The 19,692-nt window shown below is 38.7% G+C and overlaps 1 protein-coding gene across 1 annotated transcript; it reads right to left on the bottom strand.

Moving 5' to 3' along the window:
• Positions 1-14,585: 14,585 nt before the first annotated feature.
• Positions 14,586-15,521, bottom strand: LOC102286455 (olfactory receptor 8S1). The gene has a single exon (XM_005910557.2). It carries the CDS (start codon positions 15,519-15,521, stop codon positions 14,586-14,588), a length of 936 nt encoding a protein of 311 aa, XP_005910619.2.
• Positions 15,522-19,692: the final 4,171 nt, after the last annotated feature.

The raw sequence follows: 19,692 nt of genomic DNA, 5'->3' as shown, positions 1-19,692 counted from the left end.
GGGCAGACACAAAAACCTACTTTTGTATAATTTCATTTATAGGAAACATAGAGAATATGTAAAGAAATAGAGAAAGAAAGGGGATTAGGGGTGTCCAGGGGCTGGGGGAGGAAGGAATTGGGGACTGCATGCATCGGATAAAAGGTTTTATTTGGAAGAATGAAGTATTTTGAAACTAGACAGTGGTGATGGTTGTATAGTGTTGGGAATGTACTTAATGGTCTAGACTTGCAAAATTAAAAAGGCTTAAATTTTATTATTTTATTTCTTTTTCACATTTACAAGTCTTTACCTAATGTATTATTATAAATAAATTGTAGGCAAATACCATTTATTTTCTGCAGCACCTAGCTAGTTGCTCTGGGCATATTGACTACTGGAAATAAAATACAAATTTTAAGTGTTCGTATAATTTTAGTGATATGAAATTGAGCAGAGGGTTATTTGAATTGCAGCAAACTTTACATTTGATAAGCCCTAGCTTCCCTGGTGGCTCAGAGGGTAAAGCGTCTGCCTGCAATGTGGGAGACCCAGGTTCAATCCCTGGGTTGGGAAGATCCTCTGGAGAAGGAAATGGCAACCCACTCCAGTGTTCTTGCCTGGAGAATCCCATGGACAGAGGAGCCTGGTAGACTATAGTCCACGGGGTTGCAAAGAGTCGGACACGACTGAGCGACTTCACTTTCTTTCTTTTTCTTTTTATCTGTTCACTTACTGAATTCTCTTGAGTTTGTTGGTTTCATTGCCAGGGAATTGAGGTCACTTCCTGGGATCCCCTTCTCTGGGCTTACCACTTACATAAAACTCCAAAGGGTACCTCTGCACTGATGACTGTTCACCCCCAACCCCATGCCATGTCTGTGCACAGTGATACCAATACAACCCACTCCATGGTTTCAGGGAGGCCTGGGTGCAATAAGGATCCCTACTCTAAAGACACAGCTGGGTTCAGACCCAGCTTCTCCTTCTCATCAGTGATGTGTCCCTTGACAAGCAACATGCTTCTCAGGGTCTCCAAGCCACCCATCTGCACAATGAGGTCATTCCTAGGGAGACCATCAGGTGTATAGATTTATAAACACCTACACTGCCTGTAAAGCCCATAGGCTGGTATCACACATGGCTCATGGACAGACTTAGCAAAGGAAGGATTACACAAAGGGCTACTGTAGCACAGAATACAACTTCAAGAAGCCTAGGGAAAATCACTCACTCCCCATCCTGCCTGGTTCCCAGTCCCCCTGTGGGAGGGTTGAAATTAAATGAAATACAGACATTGTCCTCTCTGGCCTACAACCTTCCAGATCCCCTTGTTTTTTGATTCAGATCCAAGTGTTTCATCTTGGCCTATGTGGTAGGCCACCCGCATTGTGGCTCCCAGGTTCCTGATTCCTGGTTACACATCCTTGTATAATCCCCACTGTTCTTAGTGGATGGACAATGAGATTGGGTTCTAACATATGGACTGATTTATGAAAAGTCTGTGACTTCTACTCATTTCTCCTCTTTTGCTGTCTCTAAGTCTCTCTAACTCTGTCTTTGCCTCTTTTTTTTTTTTTTTAATCTCTCTCTTTCCTGTGTGCATCAGATCAATTCAGTCAGTCAGTCGTGTCAGACTCTTTGCGACCCCATGGAATGCAGCACACCAGGCTTCCCTGTCCATCACCAACTCCCAGAGCTTGCTCAAACTCATGTCCGTTGAGTTGGTGATGCCATCCAACCATCTCATCCTCTGTCATCCCCTTCTCCTTCAATCCATCTGCCTTCAATCTTGCCCAGCATCTTTTCCAATGAGTCAGTTCTTCGCATAAGGTGGCCAAAGTATTGGAGTTTCAGCTTCAACATCAGTCCTTCCAATGAATATTCAGGACTGATTTCCTTTAGGATAGACTGGTTGGATCTCCTTGCAGTCCAAGGGACTCTCAAGAGTCTTCTCCAACATCACAGTTCAAAAGCATCAATTCTTTGGCACTCAGCTTTCTTTATAGTCCAATTCTCACATCCAGACATGACCACTGAAAAAGCCATAGCTTTGACTAGATGAACCTTTGCTGGCAAAGTAATGTCTCTGCTTTTTAATATGCTGTCTAGGTTGGTCATAACTTTTCTTCCAAGAGGCAAGCATCTTTTAATTTCATGGCTGTAGTCACCATCTGTAGTGATTTTTGAGTCCCCCCCCCCGCCAAAAAAGTCTCTCATTGTTTCCATTATTTCTCCGTCTATTTGCCATGAAATGATGGGACCAGATGCCATGATCTTTGTTTTTTGAATGTTGAGTTTTAAGCCAGCCTTTTCACTCTCCTCTTTCACTTTCATCAAGAGGTTCTTTAGTTCTTCTTCGCTTTCTGCCATAAGGGTGGTATCATCTGTATATCTGAGGTTATTAATATTTCTCCCAGCAATCTTGATTCCAGCTGGTGATTCACGGAGCCTGGGGTTTCGTAGAATGTACTATGCATATAAGTTAAATAAGCAGGGTGACAATATGCAGTCTTAATGTACTCCTTTCCCAATTTGGAACCAGTCTGTTGTTCCATGTCCAGTTCTAACTGTTGCTTCTTGACCTGCATATGGATTTCTCAGGAGGCAGATCAGCTGGTCTGGTATTCCCATCTCTTGAGGGATTTTCCACAGTTTGTTGTGATCTACACAATCAAAGGCTTTGGCATAGTCAATAAAGCAAAAGTAGATGTTTTTCTGGAACTTTCTTGCTTTTTCGATGATCCAGTGGATGTTGGCAATTTGATCTCTGATTCTTCTGCCTTTTCTAAATCCACCTTGAACATCTGGAAGTTCATGGTTCATGTACTGTTGAAGCCTGGCTTGCAGAATTTTGAGCATTTCTTTGCTAGAGTGTGAGATGAGTGCAATTGTGTGACACTTTGAACATTCTTTGGCATTGTCCTTCTTTGGGATTGGAAAACTGACTTTTTCCAGTCGTGTGGCCACTGCTGAGTTTTCCAAATTTGCTGGCATATCGAGTGTAGCACTTTCACAGCATCATCTTTAGGATTTGAAATAGCTCAACTGGAATTCCATCACCTTCACTAGTTTTGTTTATAGTAATGCTGCCTAAGGCCCACTTGACTTCACATTCCAGGATGTCTGGCTCTAGATGAGTGATCACACCATTGTGGTTATCTGGGTCATGTATTCTTGCCACCTCTTCTTAATCTCTTCTGCTTCTTTTAGGTCCATACAATTTCTGTCCTTTATTGTGCCCATCTTTGCATGAAATGTTCCCTTGGTATCTCTAATTTTCTTGAAGACATCTCTAGTCTTTCCCATTATATTATTTTCCTCAGTTGCTTTGCATTGGTCACTTAGGAAGGCTTTCTTATCTCTCCTTGCTATTCTTTGGCGAACTCTGCATTCAAATGAGATACACACATATCTTTCCTTTTCTCCTTTGCCTTTCACGTCTCTTCTTTTCTCCGCTATGTGTAAGGCCTCCTCAGACAACCATTTTGCCTTTTTTGCATTTCTTTTTCTTGAGGATGGTCTTGATAACTGCTTCCTGTCCAATGTCATGAACCTCTGCCCATAGTTCTTCAGGCACTCTGTCTATGAGATCTAATCTGTTGAATCTTTTTTGTCACTTCCACACTGTATAATCGTTAGGGATTTGATTTAGGTCATACATGAATGGTCTAGTGGTTTTCCCTACTCTCTTTGATTTAAGTCTGAATTTTGCAATAAGGAGTTCATGATCTGAGCCACAGTCAGCTCCTGGTCTTGTTTTTGCTGACTGTATAGAGCTTCTCCATCTTTGGCTGCAAAGAATATAATCAGTCTGATTTTGGTGTTGACCATCTGGTGATGTCCATGTGCAGAGTTTTCTCTTGTGTTGTTGGAAGAGGGTGTTTGCTATGACCAGTGCGTTCTCTTGGCAAAACTATGTTAGCCTTTGCCCTGCTTCATTTTGTACTCCAAGTCCAAATTTGCCTGTTGCTCCCAGGTGTTTCTTGATTTCCTACTTTTGCATTCCAGTCTCCTATGATGAAAAGGACATCTTTTTTGAGTGTTAGTTCTAGAAGGTCTTGTAGGTCTTCATAGAACTGTTCAACTTCAGCTTCTTCAGCATTACTTGTTGGGGCATGGACTTGGATTATTATGATATTCAATGGCTTGCCTTGGAAATGAACAGAAATCATTCTTTCATTTTTGAGATTGCACCCAAGTGTTGGTGTTCACACTTGCCATCTCCTGTTTGACCACTTCTAATTTACCTTGATTCATGGACCTAACGTTCCAAGTTCTTATGCAAAATTGTTCTTTACACCATCAGACTTTACGTCCATCACCAGTCATATCCACAACTGGGCATTGTTTTCACTTTGGCTCTGTCTCTATTCCCTGTGGAGTTATTTCTTCACTCTTCTCCAGTAGTGTATTGGGCACCTACCAACCTGGGGAGTTCATCTTTCAGTGTGATATCTTTTTGCCTTTTCATACTGTTCATGGGGTTCTCAAGATTTCATGAGGTTCATGGAGTTTCATGTATATGTTGGCTATATATATGTCTTTGGAGGAATGTCTATACAGATCTTTTGCCCATTTTAAAATCAGGTATGTATGTATGAATCTGTATAGGTATCTATGTAGCTATTGAGATGTGTGAATTTATATTTCAGATATTAACCCCTTATCAGGCATGTGGTTTGCACATATTTTCTGTTATTCTATAGGTTGCCTTTTCATTTCATTAACTGTTTCTTTTACTTTGCAGAAGCTTTTTAGTTTGATGCTGTCCCAGTTATTCCTGTTATTGCTTTTGTTGCCTGTACTTTTGGTGTCATATCAAAAAATCTTTGCCCAGGTCAAAGCCAAGAAGTGTATTCTGTATGTTTTCTTCTATTAGTTTTATGGTTTCATGCCTTACATTTAAGTATTTAATTTGTTCTGAACTTTGCTCAGCTTTATTGAGATGTAATTGACATATAACATTGTGTAAGTTTAAGGTATATAGTATGATGATTTGGTCCATGTATATATTGCAGAATGTTTTACCACAATAAAGTTAGTTATCATATCCTCTGCCACACATAATCACCATTTTGTTGTTGATGTTGTTATAATGAGACTATTAAAGCTGTACTCTCACAGTTGCTTTCAAGTATACAATAAAGTACTGTTAACTGTAGTCACTATGCTGTACCCTAGAAACTCAGAAGTTATTCATGTTATAACTGGAAGTTTGTACCCTTTGCCCAACATACCCCCATTTAACATACCCCTTAACCCCAGCAACCACCACTCTAAACTCTGTTTCTATGAGTTTGATGTCTTTAGCATCCACACAGAAATGAGATCATAACACTGTTTGTCTCTCCCTTTTAACTTATTTCACTTAGCATAATGCCCTCAAGGTCCATCCATGCTGTTGTAAATGGCAGGATTTCCTTTTTTGTGTATGTGGCCGAATAATATTCCATTGTATGTATATAATTCTCTATATCCATTTTGAGTTGATTTTTGTATTTGGTGTTCAAATACCTTTCCTGGTGGCTTCCCTTGTGGCTCAGATGGTAAGGAATCCTCTTGCAATGTAGGGGACCTGGGTTCAGTCCCTGGGTCAGGAGGATCCCCTCTAGAGGGGAATGGCTACCCACTCCAGTATTCTTGCCTGGAGAATTCCGTGGACAGAAGAGCCTGGTGGGCTACAGTCCATGGGGTTGCAAAGAGTCAGACACCACTGAGCAACTAATTTATTATTATGAGATAATCATCCAGGTTTTTTCTTCTGCATGTGAATACCCTTTCCCCCCCAGTATTATATATGGAAGTGACTGTCCTTTCTCCAACGGGTATTCTTGGCTCCCTTGTCAAATATTAGTTGATCATACCTGTGAGGGATTATTTTTTGATTCTGTTCCATTGACCTATGTGTCAGTTTTTATTCCCATGTGTTAGTCTCTCAGTCACGTTTGACTCTTTGGGACCCCAGGGACTGTGGCCCACCAGGTTCCTCTGTCCATGGGATTTTCTAGGCAGGAATACTGGGATGGGTTGCCATTTCCTCCTCGAGGGGATCTTCCCAACCCAGGGACTGAGTCCATGTCTTTTCTGTCTCCTTCATTAGCAGATGGGTTCTTTAGCACTAACACTACCTGAGAAGCACCACGGTGGGCTTTATGCCAGTACCATAGTGTTTTGATTACTGTAGCTTTTCAATAAAGTCTGGAGTCAAGAAGTGTGATATCTGCAGCTTTTTTTTTTTTAATTAATTTTATTTTATTTTTAAACTTTACATAATTGTATTAGTTTTGCCAAATATCAAAATGAATCCTCCACAGGTATACATGTGTTCCCCATCCTGAACCCTCCTCCCTCCTCCCTCCCCATACCATCCCTCTGGGTCATCCCAGTGCACTAGCCCCAAGCATCCAGTATCGTGCATTGAACCTGGACTGGTATCTCGTTTCATACATGATATTTTACATGTTTCAATGCCATTCTCCCAAATCTTCCCACCCTCTCCCTCTCCCACAAAGTCCATAAGACTGTTCTATACGTCAATGTCTCTTTTGCTGTCTCGTATACAGGGTTATCATTACCATCTTTCTAAATTCCATATATATGCGTTAGTATACTGTATTGGTGTTTTTCCTTCTGGCTTACTTCACTCTGTATAATAGGCTCCAGTTTCATCCACCTCATTAGAACTGATTCAAATGTATTCTTTTTAATGGCTGAGTAATACTCCATTGTGTATATATACCACAGCTTTCTTATCCATTCATCTGCTGATGGACATCTAGGTTGCTTCCATGTCCTGGCTATTATAAACAGTGCTGCAATGAACATTGGGGTACATGTGTCTCTTTCCCTTCTGGTTTCCTCAGTGTGTATGCCCAGCAGTGGGATTGCTGGATCATAAGGCAGTTCTATTTCCAGTTTTTTAAGGAATCTCCACACTGTTCTCCATAGTGGCTGTACTAGTTTGCATTCCCACCAACAGTGTAAGAGGGTTCCCTTTTCTCCACACCCTCTCCAGCATTTATTATTTGTAGACTTTTGGATTGCAGCCATTCTGACTGGTGTGAAATGGTACCTCATAGTGGTTTTGATTTGCATTTCTCTGATAATGAGTGATGTTGAGCATCTTTTCATGTGTTTGTTAGCCATCTGTATGTCTTCTTTGGAGAAATGTCTATTTAGATCTTTGGCCCATTTTTTGATTGGGTCATTTATTTTTCTGGAGTTGAGCTGTAGGAGTTGCTTGTATATTTTTGAGATTAGTTGTTTGTCAGTTGCTTCATTTGCTATTATTTTCTCCCATTCTGAAGGCTGTCTTTTCACCTTGCTAATAGTTTCCTTTGATGTGCAGAAGCTTTTAAGTTTAATTAGGTCCCATTTGTTTATTTTTGCTTTTCTTTCCAATATTCTGGGAGGTGGGTCATAGAAGATCCTGCTGTGATATATGTCAGAGAGTGTTTTGCCTATGTTCTCCTCTAGGAGTTTTATAGTTTCTGGTCTTACGTTGAGATCTTTAATCCATTTTGAGTTTATTTTTGTATATGGTGTTAGAAAGTGTTCTAGTTTCATTCTTTTACAAGTGGTTGACCAGATTTCCCAGCACCACTTGTTAAAGAGATTGTCTTTAATCCATTGTATATTCTTGCCTCCTTTGTCAAAGATAAGGTGTCCATATGTGCGTGGATTTATCTCTGGGCTTTCTATTTTGTTCCATTGATCTATATTTCTGTCTTTGTGCCAGTACCATACTGTCTTGATAACTGTGGCTTTGTAGTAGAGCCTGAAGTCAGGTAGGTTGATTCCTCCAGTTCCATTTTTCTTTCTCAAGATCGCTTTGGCTATTCGAGGTTTTTTGTATTTCCATACAAATTGTGAAATTATTTGTTCTAGCTCTGTGAAGAATACTGTTGGTAACTTGATAGGGATTGCATTGAATCTATAAATTGCTTTGGGTAGTATACTCATTTTCACTATATTGATTCTTCCAATCCATGAACATGGTATATTTCTCCATCTATTAGTGTCCTCTTTGATTTCTTTCACCAGTGTTTTATAGTTTTCTATATATAGGTCTTTAGTTTCTTTAGGTAGATATATTCCTAAGTATTTTATTCTTTTTCGTTGCAATGGTGAATGGAATTGTTTCCTTAATTTCTCTTTCTGTTTTCTCATTATTAGTGTATAGGAATGCAAGGGATTTCTGTGTGTTGATTTTATATCCTGCAACTTTACTATAATCATTGATTAGTTCTAGTAATTTTCTGGTGGAGTCTTTAGGGTTTTCTATGTAGAGGATCATGTCATCTGCAAAGAGTGAGAGTTTTACTTCTTCTTTTCCAATTTGGATTGCTTTTATTTCTTTTTCTGCTCTGATTGCTGTGGCCAAAACTTCCAAAACTATGTTGAATAGTAATGGTGAAAGTGGGCACCCTTGTCTTGTTCCTGACTTTAGAGGAAATGCTTTCAATTTTTTACCATTGAGGATAATGTTCGCTGTGGGTTTGTCATATATAGCTTTTATTATGTTGAGGTATGTTCCTTCTATTCCTGCTGTCTGGAGAGTTTTTATCATAAATGTATGTTGAATTTTGTCAAAGGCTTTCTCTGCATCTATTGAGATAATCATATGGTTTTTATTTTTCAATTTGTTAATGTGGTGTATTACATTGATTGATTTATGGATATTGAAGAATCCTTGCATCCCTGGGATAAAGCCCACTTGGTCATGGTGTATGATCTTTTAATGTGTTGTTGGATTCTGATTGCTAGAATTTTGTTTAGGATTTTTGCATCAATGTTCATCAGTGATATTGGTCTGTAGTTTTCTTTTTGTGGGATCTTTGTCAGGTTTTGGTATTAGGGTGATGGTGGCCTCATAGAATGAGTTTGGAAGTTTACCTTCCTCTGCAATTTTCTGGAAGAGTTTGAGCAGGATAGGTGTTAGCTCTTCTCTAAATTTTTGGTAGAATTCAGCTGTGAAGCCGTCTGGAGCTGGGCTTTTGTTTGCTGGAAGATTTTTGATTACAGTTTCAATTTCCATGCTTGTGATGGGTCTGTTAAGGTTTTCTATTTCTTCCTGGTCGAGTTTTGGAAAGTTGTACTTTTCTAAGAATTTGTCCATTTCTTCCTCGTTGTCCATTTTATTGGCATATAATTGTTGATAATAGTCTCTTATGATCCTTTGTATTTCTGTGTTGTCTGTTGTGATCTCTCCATTTTCGTTTCTAATTTTATTGATTTGATTTTTCTGCCTTTGTTTCTTGATGAGTCTGGCTAATGGTTTGTCAATTTTATTTATCCTTTCAAAGAACCAGCTTTTGGCTTTGTTGATTTTTGCTATGGTCTCTTTTGTTTCTTTTGCATTTATTTCTGCTCTAATTTTTAAGATTTCTTTCCTTCTACTAACCCTGGGGTTCTTCATTTCTTCCTTTTCTAGTTGCTTTAGGTGTAGAGTTAGGTTATTTATTTGACTTTTTTCTTGTTTCTTGAGGTGTGCCTGTATTGCTATGAACTTTCCCCTTAGGACTGCTTTTACTGTGTCCCACAGGTTTTGGGTTGTTGTGTTTTCATTTTCATTCGTTTCTATGCAAATTTTGATTTCTTTTTTGATTTCTTCTGTGATTTGTTGGTTATTCAGCAGCGTGTTGTTCAGCCTCCATATGTTGGAATTTTTAATAGTTTTTCTCCTGTAATTGAGATCTAATCTTACTGCATTATGGTCAGAAAAGGTGCTTGGATTCCATGCAAATAGGGACCAAAAGAAAGCAGGAGTAGCAATACTCATATCAGATAAAATAGACTTTAAAACAAAGGCTGTGAAAAGAGACAAAGATGGTCACTACATAATGATCAAAGGATCAATCCAAGAAGAAGATATAACAATTATAAATATATATGCACCCAACACAGGAGCACCGCAGTATGTAAGACAAATGCTAACAAGTATGAAAGGAGAAATTAACAATAACACAATAATAGTGGGAGACTTTAATACCCCACTCACACCTATGGATAGATCAACTAAACAGAAAATTAACAAGGAAACACAAACTTTAAACGATACAATAGACCAGTTAGACCTAATTGATATCTATAGGACATTTCATCCCAAAACAATGAATTTCACCTTTTTCTCAAGCGCACATGGAACCTTCTCCAGGATAGATCACATCCTGGGCCATAAAGCTATCTGCAGCTTTATGTTTCTTTTTCAGGATTGCTTTGGCTATTTGAGATCTTTTGTGGTTCCATACAGATTTTAAATGATCTGTTTAGTGAAAAATGCCATTGAGATGTTGCTAGAGATTCCATTGAACCTGTAGACAACTTTAGGTAGTCTAGGTATTTTCAGTATTAATTCTTCCTAACAGTCTATCATTTCATTTATTTGTGTCTTCTTCAGTTTCTTTCATCAGAGTCTTTTCCTTTTATTTGATGAGTTTACATTTCTGTTATTCTTATATGCATCTTGAAATTTTCTATGATCATGTAATTTTTATTTATTTATAATATAAATTTATTTATTTTAATGGAGGCTAATTACTTCACAATATTGTATTGGTTTTGCCATACATTACCATGAATCTGCCACGGGTGTACATGTGTTCTTCATCCTGAACCCCCCCTCCCTCCACCCTCTCCATCCCATCCCTCTGGGTCATTCCAGTGGACCAGCCCCAAGCATCCTGTATCATGCATCAAACCACCACTGGTGATTTGTTTCGTGTATGATATTATACATGTTTCAATGCCATTCTCCCAAATCATCCCACCCTCTTCCTCTCCCACAGAGTCCAAAAGACTCTTCTATACATCAGTGTCTCTTTTGCTGTCTTGTATACAGAGTTATTGTTACTATCTTTCTGAATTCCATTTATATGAGTTAGTATGCTGTATTGGTGTTTTTCTTTCTGGCTTACTTCACTCTGTATAATGGGCTCCAGTTTCATCCACCTCATTAGAACTGATTCAAATGTATTCTTTTTAATGGCTGAGTAATACTCCATTGTGTATATGTACCACAGCTTTCTTATCCATTCATCTGCTGATGGACATCTAGGTTGCTTCCATATCCTGCCTATTATAAACAGTGCTGCGATGAACATTGGGGTACACGTGTCTCTTTCAATTCTGGTTTCCTCGGTGCGTATGCCCAGCAGTGGGATTGCTGGGTCATATGGCAGTTCTGTTTCCAGTATTTAAAGGAATCTCCACACTGTTCTCCATAGTGGCTGTACTAGTTTGCATTCCCACCAACAGTGTAAGAGGGTTCCCTTTTCTCCACACCCTCTCCAGCATTTATTGCTTGTAGACTTTTGGATCACAGCCATTCTGGCTGTCGTGTGATGGTACCTCATAGTGGTTTTGATTTGCATTTCTCTGATAATGAGTGATGTTGAGCATCTTTTCATGTGTTTGTTAGCCATCTGTATGTCTTCTTTGGAGAAATGTCTGTTTAGTTCTTTGGCCCATTTTTTGATTGGGTCGTTTATTTATCTGGCATTGAGCTGCAGGAGTTGCTTGTATATTTTTGAGATTAATTCTTTATCAGTTGCTTCATTTATCTCTGGGCTTTCTATTTTGTTCCATTGATCTATATTTCTGTCTTTGTGCCAGTAACATACTGTCTTGATGACTGTGGCTTTGTAGTAGAGCCTGAAGTCAGGCAGGTTGATTCCTCCAGTTCCATTCTTCTTTCTCAAGATTGCTTTGGCTATTCGAGGTTTTTTGTATTTCCATACAAAATTTGAAATTATTTGTTCTAGCTCTGTGAAAAATACCATTGGTAACTTGATAGGGCTTGCATTGAATCTATAGATTGTTTGGGTAGTATACTCATTTTCACTATATTGATTCTTCCGATCCATGAACACGGTATATTTCTCCATCTATTAGTGTCCTCTTTGATTTCTTTCACCAGTGTTTTATAGTTTTCTCTATATAGGTCTTTAGTTTCTTTAGGTAGATATATTCCTAAGTATTTTATTCTTTTCGTTTCAATGGTGAATGGAATTGTTTCCTTAATTTCTCTTTCTATTTTCTAATTATTAGTGTATAGAAATGCAAAGGATTTCTGTGTGTTGATTTTACATCCTGTGACTTCGTTGATTAGCTCTAGTAATTTTCTAGTGGAGTCTTTAGGGTTTTCTATGTAGAGGATCATGTCATCTGCAAAGAGTGAGAGTTTTACTTCTTCTTTTCCAATTTGGATTGCTTTTATTTCTTTTTCTGCTCTGATTGCTGTGGCCAAAACTTCCAAAACTATGTTGAATAGTAATGGTGAGAGTGGGCACCCTTGTCTTGTTCCTGACTCTAGGGGAAATGCTTTCAGTTTTTCACCATTGAGGATAATGTTTGCTGTGGGTTTGTCATATATAGCTCTTATTATGTTGAGGTATGTTCTTTCTATTCCTGCTTTCTGGAGAGTTTTTATCATAAATGGATGTTGAATTTTGTCAAAGGCTTTCTCTGCATCTATTGAGAGAATCATATGGCTTTTATTTTTCAATTTGTTAATGTGGCGTATTACATTGATTGATTTGCAGATGTTGAAGAATCCTTGCATCCCTGGGATAAAGCCCACTTGGTCATGATGTATGATCTTTTTAATGTGTTGTTGGATTCTGTTTGCTAGAAGTTTATTAAGGATTTTTGTATGTTGTAATTTTTAAACAGTTCTAATGAGGTAGATGAAACTGGACCCTATTGTACAGAGTGAAGTAAGCCAGAAAGAAAAACACCAATACAGTATACTAATGCATATATATGGAATTTAGAAAGATGGTAATGATAACCCTATAAGGGAGACAGCAAAAGAGACACAGATGTATAAACTTTTTAAAAATAATTTTTATGCTGTCTTTGTGTTACTTTGTTTTCTGTCTTTTGTTTGTGACAAAAATCTCCTGCTGTCCTTACACTTACCAGATAATAATGTACCATCTATACAGAAGTAAAATGATGAGAACTCTCAAATTCTAAAATTAGGAGTTTTAATTTATATGTAGGGTCAAAATAAAGAGATTGTGCAGTGTTGGTGGTATAGTGGTAAGCATAGCTACCTTCCAAAATAAAGAGATTCACAGACATGCAGTCTTTAGATTTAATAATGTCCATTTCTTTAAGAAAATCTAGATGAGTGCACATTACAACAAAATAAAAGCAGAATGAAATAAAGAACTTATAAATAATGATGGGTAACACTCAAATGTTGGGTATTAGTGCTCGAATGCTCTATATGTTCATTTCATTTAATACTCACAGTGTCTTTATAATGTAGATATTATTTCTATATTATTTATAGGAAATTAACACAGAAAAGTTAAGTAATTTACTGGAGTCATAAAGCTTATATGGGCAGAGCAAGGGTATGAATATAGGCACCTGGGATCTTAAGGCAATGCACCTAACCATTGTGCTCTAATGAAAAGGGAAGTAAAACTGGATAAATGTTCTGTAAAAGGAATAGTTGTCAGTACTAAATAATTTTAAAATTAGAATGAGACCAAAGAACTATAGAAATTATGACTAAACTCCATAATATAATTGATTAAAAAGTCACATCTCATGCTTAGTCACTTGGTCATGTCCAACTCTTCTGCATCCCCATGGACTGTAGTCCACCAGGCTCCTCTGTTCATGGGATTTCCAAGGCAAGAATCCTGGATTGGGTTGTCATTTCCTTCTTCAGGGGATCTTCCTAACCCAGGGACTGAACTCATGTCTCCTGCATTGCAGGTGGATTCTTTACCACTAAGCCATTGGAGAAGCCCCTCCCTCAAAAAAAAAGTCACATAATGTAAAGCAATAATTCATGAATGATACACAGAAACAATAATCCAAGAAAGTAGGGAAAAAAAGCAGGAAGGGAGTGAATTAAAGTGGCAGAGAGAAGATGGAGACTGTTAAAGTAAAATACATCTGTAATCTTTCATGGGAGCTGTCAACATGCTTTGTTCTTACAGTTTGAATTCATAAGTATATATTTAAGATGCCCAAAATTATAAAGAGAAAATAAAAATAGTTAAATACCATAGAGGACAATAAATTTAATAAAATCCTTAATAAAGTTGATCAGTAAGACAAAAAACAGTGTGAAGATAAAATACATAAATGATAAATTCAGGAGATACAACATCTAACTGAATTCTAGAAAGAAAGTGATGGTGGTTGTGTGAGAGGGTAGAAGGAAAAGCAGACCAGAGGGTAGAAAGAAAAACAGATAAAAATGAGATAAAATTTCTTGTATTTTTCATTCTCAGTATAGCCAGGGAGAGAAGAGGGTGGTATAGGGCTCCCTTACAGTTGAGTGAGTGAAGTTGCTCAGTCGTGTCCGACTCTTTGCGACCCCCATGGACTGTAGCCTACAAGGCTCCTCTGTCCATGGAATTTTCCAGGCAAGAGTACTGGAGTGGGTTGCCATTTCCTTCTCCAGGGGATCTTCCCGACCCAGGGATTGAACCCCGGTCTCCCACATTGCAGGCAGACGCTTTACCATCTGAGCCACCAGGGAAGTCCTCCCTTACAGTTAGTGGTCTAGAATTCTACCTTAAGTTCAAGCACTTGGCAACACAAACTCATTTCCTTTTATTCTATGTTCCTGTTCACTACTTAAAATATTGCAGGTATTTCCCCAATGTCCTTTTCACAGCTGCCTTCACCTCCATGTTCTTTAGACTGTAGATGAGGGGGTTCAGCATGGGTGTGACTGCACTGTACTGCAAGGATGAGAGCAAATCTAGGGAGGAACCGGAAGTGGGCATGAGATAACGAATCAAACCAGACCCAAAGAACAGGATCACTGCGATGAGGTGGGAGGAGCAGGTGGAGAAGGCCTTGCTTCTGCCTGTGGTGGAGCTGATGCTCAGGATGGTGGAGACAATGCGAGCATAGGAGAAGAAGACTGGGAGGAAGGTTCCAAGACCATGTAGTAAGATGGAGCAGATCAGGATGTCAATATTGATAGAGACATCAGAGCAAGACAGAGGGAAGAGGGAGGGCAGCTCACAGGTATAATGGTGGATGGTTTGTGCCTCACAGAAGTCCAGGTTAACAGCCAAAAGCACAATGATGACTGAATTGAGAGAGGCCAGGCCCCATGAGGCCAGTATAAGCTTTACACAGAGCTGGGTGCTCATCAATTGGCCATAGAGCAGTGGGTGGCAGATGGCAGCATAGCGGTCATAGGCCATCATTGAGAGAAGAAAAGCTTCAGTCCCTGCAGTTATAAACACAAAGAAGACCTGAGTCAGGCAGCCCTCGACAGAGATCGTTTTCTTCTCAGACAGCAGGTCCTTCAGGAGCTTGGGCACAGTGACAGAAGAGAAGCAGAGGTCTAGGAATGATAGATTGCTCAAGAAGAAGTACATGGGCGTGTGGAGGTGGGAGTCAGCCCTGATCACCAGCAGCATCGTCAGGTTCCCCATCACGGTCAGGAGGTAAATCACCAGGAAGAGGACAAAGAGCAGAGCCTGGATGTGGGGGTCGTCTGACAGCCCAGTGAGAATAAACTCGGTGATGATGCTGTGGTTCCTCAAGGCCATTTGTGGAAGCTACTTCCTTGAAATAAAATAGAGAGATGAGATGTCCTGTCTTTTTCAGAGTTTCACTCCTCTTCTTATACGTTTCTCTCTACTCTGCCTAGACTCTGTGCTCAGACTTCTCAAAGCTGCCCTATCTGTATCCCAGTAAGTGTTTTCATCCTGTTTTGTTATCACTTCTCTTGGATCTCAGTCTTCACATAACTCAGAGATTCCTATAAAAATGAATATCTCTGGATTACCTACACATTCATTGTATTTAGATTCTGCTCCATCCATTTTACAGTTTAGAAATCCTAAAAATTCTAGCACATATCTGCAGTGATTTTCTAAACCTTTTCTTCTCTTTTCAGTTTCTCAATCATATATATATTTTTCTTTAAAACCTTACTAAGATTGATGATGTCTCTGAGAAGTCTCATCCTTTTAGTCCAGTGGCTTCAGTTACAGTAATGCCTGGCAGCAATATTTCAGCATTGCCATGCAGTCTATGTTGCATAGGGGCTACTGTTGTTGAATTTCAAGGATGCTGTTATCTACACAGGTGTGCTGTCTCATGTTATTGCAACACCCTTTGATGCTCTCTCATTTTTTTATAATCCACAAGCGATTTTGCCATTGCTGCAAGAAGCTTTTGCATTCGTGTTGTGGATACATTATTCTGTTTTCCCAGGAGGGTCAAAGTGGAAAGAGTCTCATAATTTTCTTTTAAACTTTTATTGCATCCTATTATTCAAAGTATCAGCTGTGTCCAAGAGGACCAGGTGGTTAATAGTTTATGTTAATGATGATACTAAGAACCATTTTGAAGCCTAATTTCTGGCACTACATGGTAAGTCACTGTCTTAGGTGAAGATTCCTGCCTCACTTGGACCTTTTGAGGCTAATTTACAGGTATTCTGTTTTTGTCTGTCAATCCACAGTCTGATCCCATAGTAGTCTTCTGTCTTCCCAAGAACATAATCTTTCTGATTCAGAGAACCCTGTTTCTGACCCTTCCAGCTTGCCAGAAATCCATTACCAGGTGCTAATTTATGTCAAGAGAAGTTTGAATTTTTATTTCATTAACAACCCCATAAACCCAAGCTGAAGTCCATCTTAGACTCAAGTCTAGATTACCTGTGTGCCAGAATAGAGGGCAGTGTTCACCTTTGAATGTCTTTGGGATGTTAGCTTAGACCCAGTGATGGTGAAGCATAATCAGCTGGAGAAATGTCTTTTGAGGATCCTGCATGGATGAAATGTAAATACTGTTGAAAGTAGTATCTTGAATTTCTACAGGCAAAATAAATGAGTGAAAGTAAGTTTTTCCAATGACTTAGATATTTCAAAATATTTATTGAATGGCTAACTTGAAAATTGCTTCCATTCTTCCACTTTCATTCACAAAAGGGGACCTGGCCAGTGTCCACAGTGTTCACAGGGGCTTCAAGCTTTCTTCTTAAGAACACGGTAGCATTTTCAGAGAATAACTTTCTGTCCTGCCTGACACCCACATTTTGTGTAAATAAAGGTGGCAGCTACTTCTCTTACATGATTTTCAAGTTATCACTTAGAAAGGAATATCCTACTCCCTTGCCATCTCTAAATAGCATCTCAAATTGATATCTGAAAATTCTTTAATGATTAAGAACAACTCTTTTCATTTAAATTCTATAATTAAGCATAAAATAAACCAAATTTGCAGTCATTTTTAGAACGGGATGATGTTGACTTCATTGAATCCTGAAGTATAAAAGATTGATGCCAGATTTATATTTTTAATATATATAATATTTATAATAATATATAAACACATTATATATAATATTATTTAATTATATAATATAAATATATTATAATAATATTTAAATATATAATATTTATAATATTTTGAGTGAGAGCAGAAAAAGACTAAAGGGAGAAACTGAGAGGTTAATTGTGGACGGGTAGGAGATGTAAAAAGTGGATTTTAGAAGTGTCTTAGATAAGCACCTGTGTCACCATTTTGCCAACACAGACACTTCCTATCCATGACACATCTGGCCATATGATCTATATCTCTTACAAAGAGATGAAGTAGGATATTGGATATGTCTCTGATTTTATAGTTCTCAGAAGGTTCACTAAAATAAACATCTTCCCTAATTCAGCTGTTTAATAGAGAAAATCCAAATGAATTTCACGAATTTTGGATTAAGTCCAAAGTTAAGAGGAACAACTCTGATGGAGATATTATCTTAGTTACCTGAGCTTGCCTGGATCAGTTATTTGACAGCAGGTTTCAATAAAATGAGAGACTTTTTAGGTGTCTGGTGAAGAGCCCTGCTTGAACTGGCTGCTAAGAGAAGTTTCTGGAATGAAGAAGTGAATGAAGGGTGTGTGTGTGGAAGGTCAGACTGGACAAGGTAACTTGAGGGATCCAGCATGTTGAGGGGTAACAGTCACCCTAGGTGCAAGTGGGAGGAACCTGAACTTCGAGAAGGATATCAGCCCTGGAAGCAGGAAGGACGAAAAGCAAACTTCGTCCATTTGAATTGCTTGTCAGGACTCTTCTCTCCAATGCATCCTTGCACTGTTCACAGTATCTCTGAAGTGACTAGATATGAAGGTGATTTCAATCATGGAAAAAAATCTACTACAGTTCTCCTAACTGGCGTACTGAGAAAGCAGATAAATAGGTACCTCAAACATTGTAATATATATCACTGATACCCTCATTTCATTCCAGGCTTCAGCTTTCTGCAATCTTTTGGCATCCTGAAACAGGAGAAGATTGATGCCCAGGCTTTAAAGTGTTACTGTCCTTTGTGTTAAGCAGAGAGGGGAGAAAGACCTTTCAGAGAAGGTGCCCAAGGCAGCTGTACAAATGCCCCATTTGGAGAAGCAGGTATCAGAGTCCCATCCAGGGGAGATGGCCTGCTAAGGAGTATTTCCACCTCTACCTGAGGGATGAGGAATGGGCGGCTCAGGAACCTCCAGGTTTTGGACTAATGAACTGTATCATGAAGTGGCAGGAGGAGGAGGTGGAGGAGAGAATAGGCAGCAGAATTAAAACAAACACAGAACTTTATAAGCAGAAAAAAGGGGGGAACACCAGAAAATCAGAGAAGATATTACCATTCTCCTGGCTCTTCTTGGAGGAAGCAGCTCCACATACTCTGTCTTTTCCATCTTGGGTAGACAGGTCATAGGTAAGGTCTCCTTACAAGGGAACCTCTGTAATGAGAGGCTGACTCTTTGTTATTGAGTATATAGCCTTTTCTCTTTGCCATCAGCTAGTGAAGTAAATTAGAAAGCTTCAAGCTCTGGAAGCAATAGGTATATACCACAGTTATTAGGATTGTTCCTTGAATGACTTAACCTAGAGTGCTGTCATTCTGCAATGCAAGGCACGGTATAGAAAGATAAGGAAAATTTCTCTAAAGAAGCTCATATTTTGAACAACAGACATGTATTTCATTAAAATCTTCTTCCATGATCTCAAGTGCAGTAACTTGTCTTCTCTTCATTCATTTCCTCTGTGATTCTAAATACTCTTTTAAGAGCATCACTTAAAGAAAGAACTCTCTAATAGAACCAATCAGAAGGCCATCTGTGCTTCTGCAGCCAAGGGCTGAGTTTGGAACCCAGCAGAGGCTGGGGTATTGTCTTGTATTCCCTGAAGTCTCAGCCTGAAGCCAAGCTTTTGGCTCTCTAACTGCACAGTTTCCAGTTAACTGGAAAGTTAAACTTAGTAGGAGGCACAGGGGATTCTCTCCAAAACAATATTTGAAGTTTCTGATTAAGGCAATTATTTAAAACCTAGAAGAGAACTCTTATTAGCCTTGGGGGTGGTGAGGGAGAAAGGAGAATAATAAAAAGCCTTTAAGAAATATCTGCTGAAAAGCTGACATTTTCCTCAGGTAACATGGAGCTGACAATGTGCTTTAGGGATTGTCACGGGAGCTGAGCTATGACACAGTACTGATCTCTAGGTCATTTTTGAGTGTACATTTGAGTTTTCGTATTTTCACAATAGGATTGTCTATTATAATAATTAAATGAGAGCAGAAAACCATTCTGAGGAAATTAAACCTTAAGTTTCTAGAGCTTTAATTGTTAGTATATAATGAATTTTAAAGAGTTTGTTAAGGTATATATATTTTATATATATATATATGTACACACACACACACCCCTTATATATAAAGTA

This window comes from Bos mutus, chromosome 5 (genome assembly GCF_027580195.1).
Source record: "Bos mutus isolate GX-2022 chromosome 5, NWIPB_WYAK_1.1, whole genome shotgun sequence".
NCBI lineage: Eukaryota > Metazoa > Chordata > Mammalia > Artiodactyla > Bovidae > Bos > Bos mutus.
The sequence above is the reverse complement of the archived record's forward strand: the minus strand, read 5'-3'. Positions and strand labels throughout refer to the sequence as shown.

Excerpts from the sequence above, each read along its gene's own strand:
- LOC102286455 (XM_005910557.2), bottom strand. The coding sequence starts at position 15,521 with ATGGCCTTGAGGAACCACAGCATCATCACCGAGTTTATTCTCACTGGG.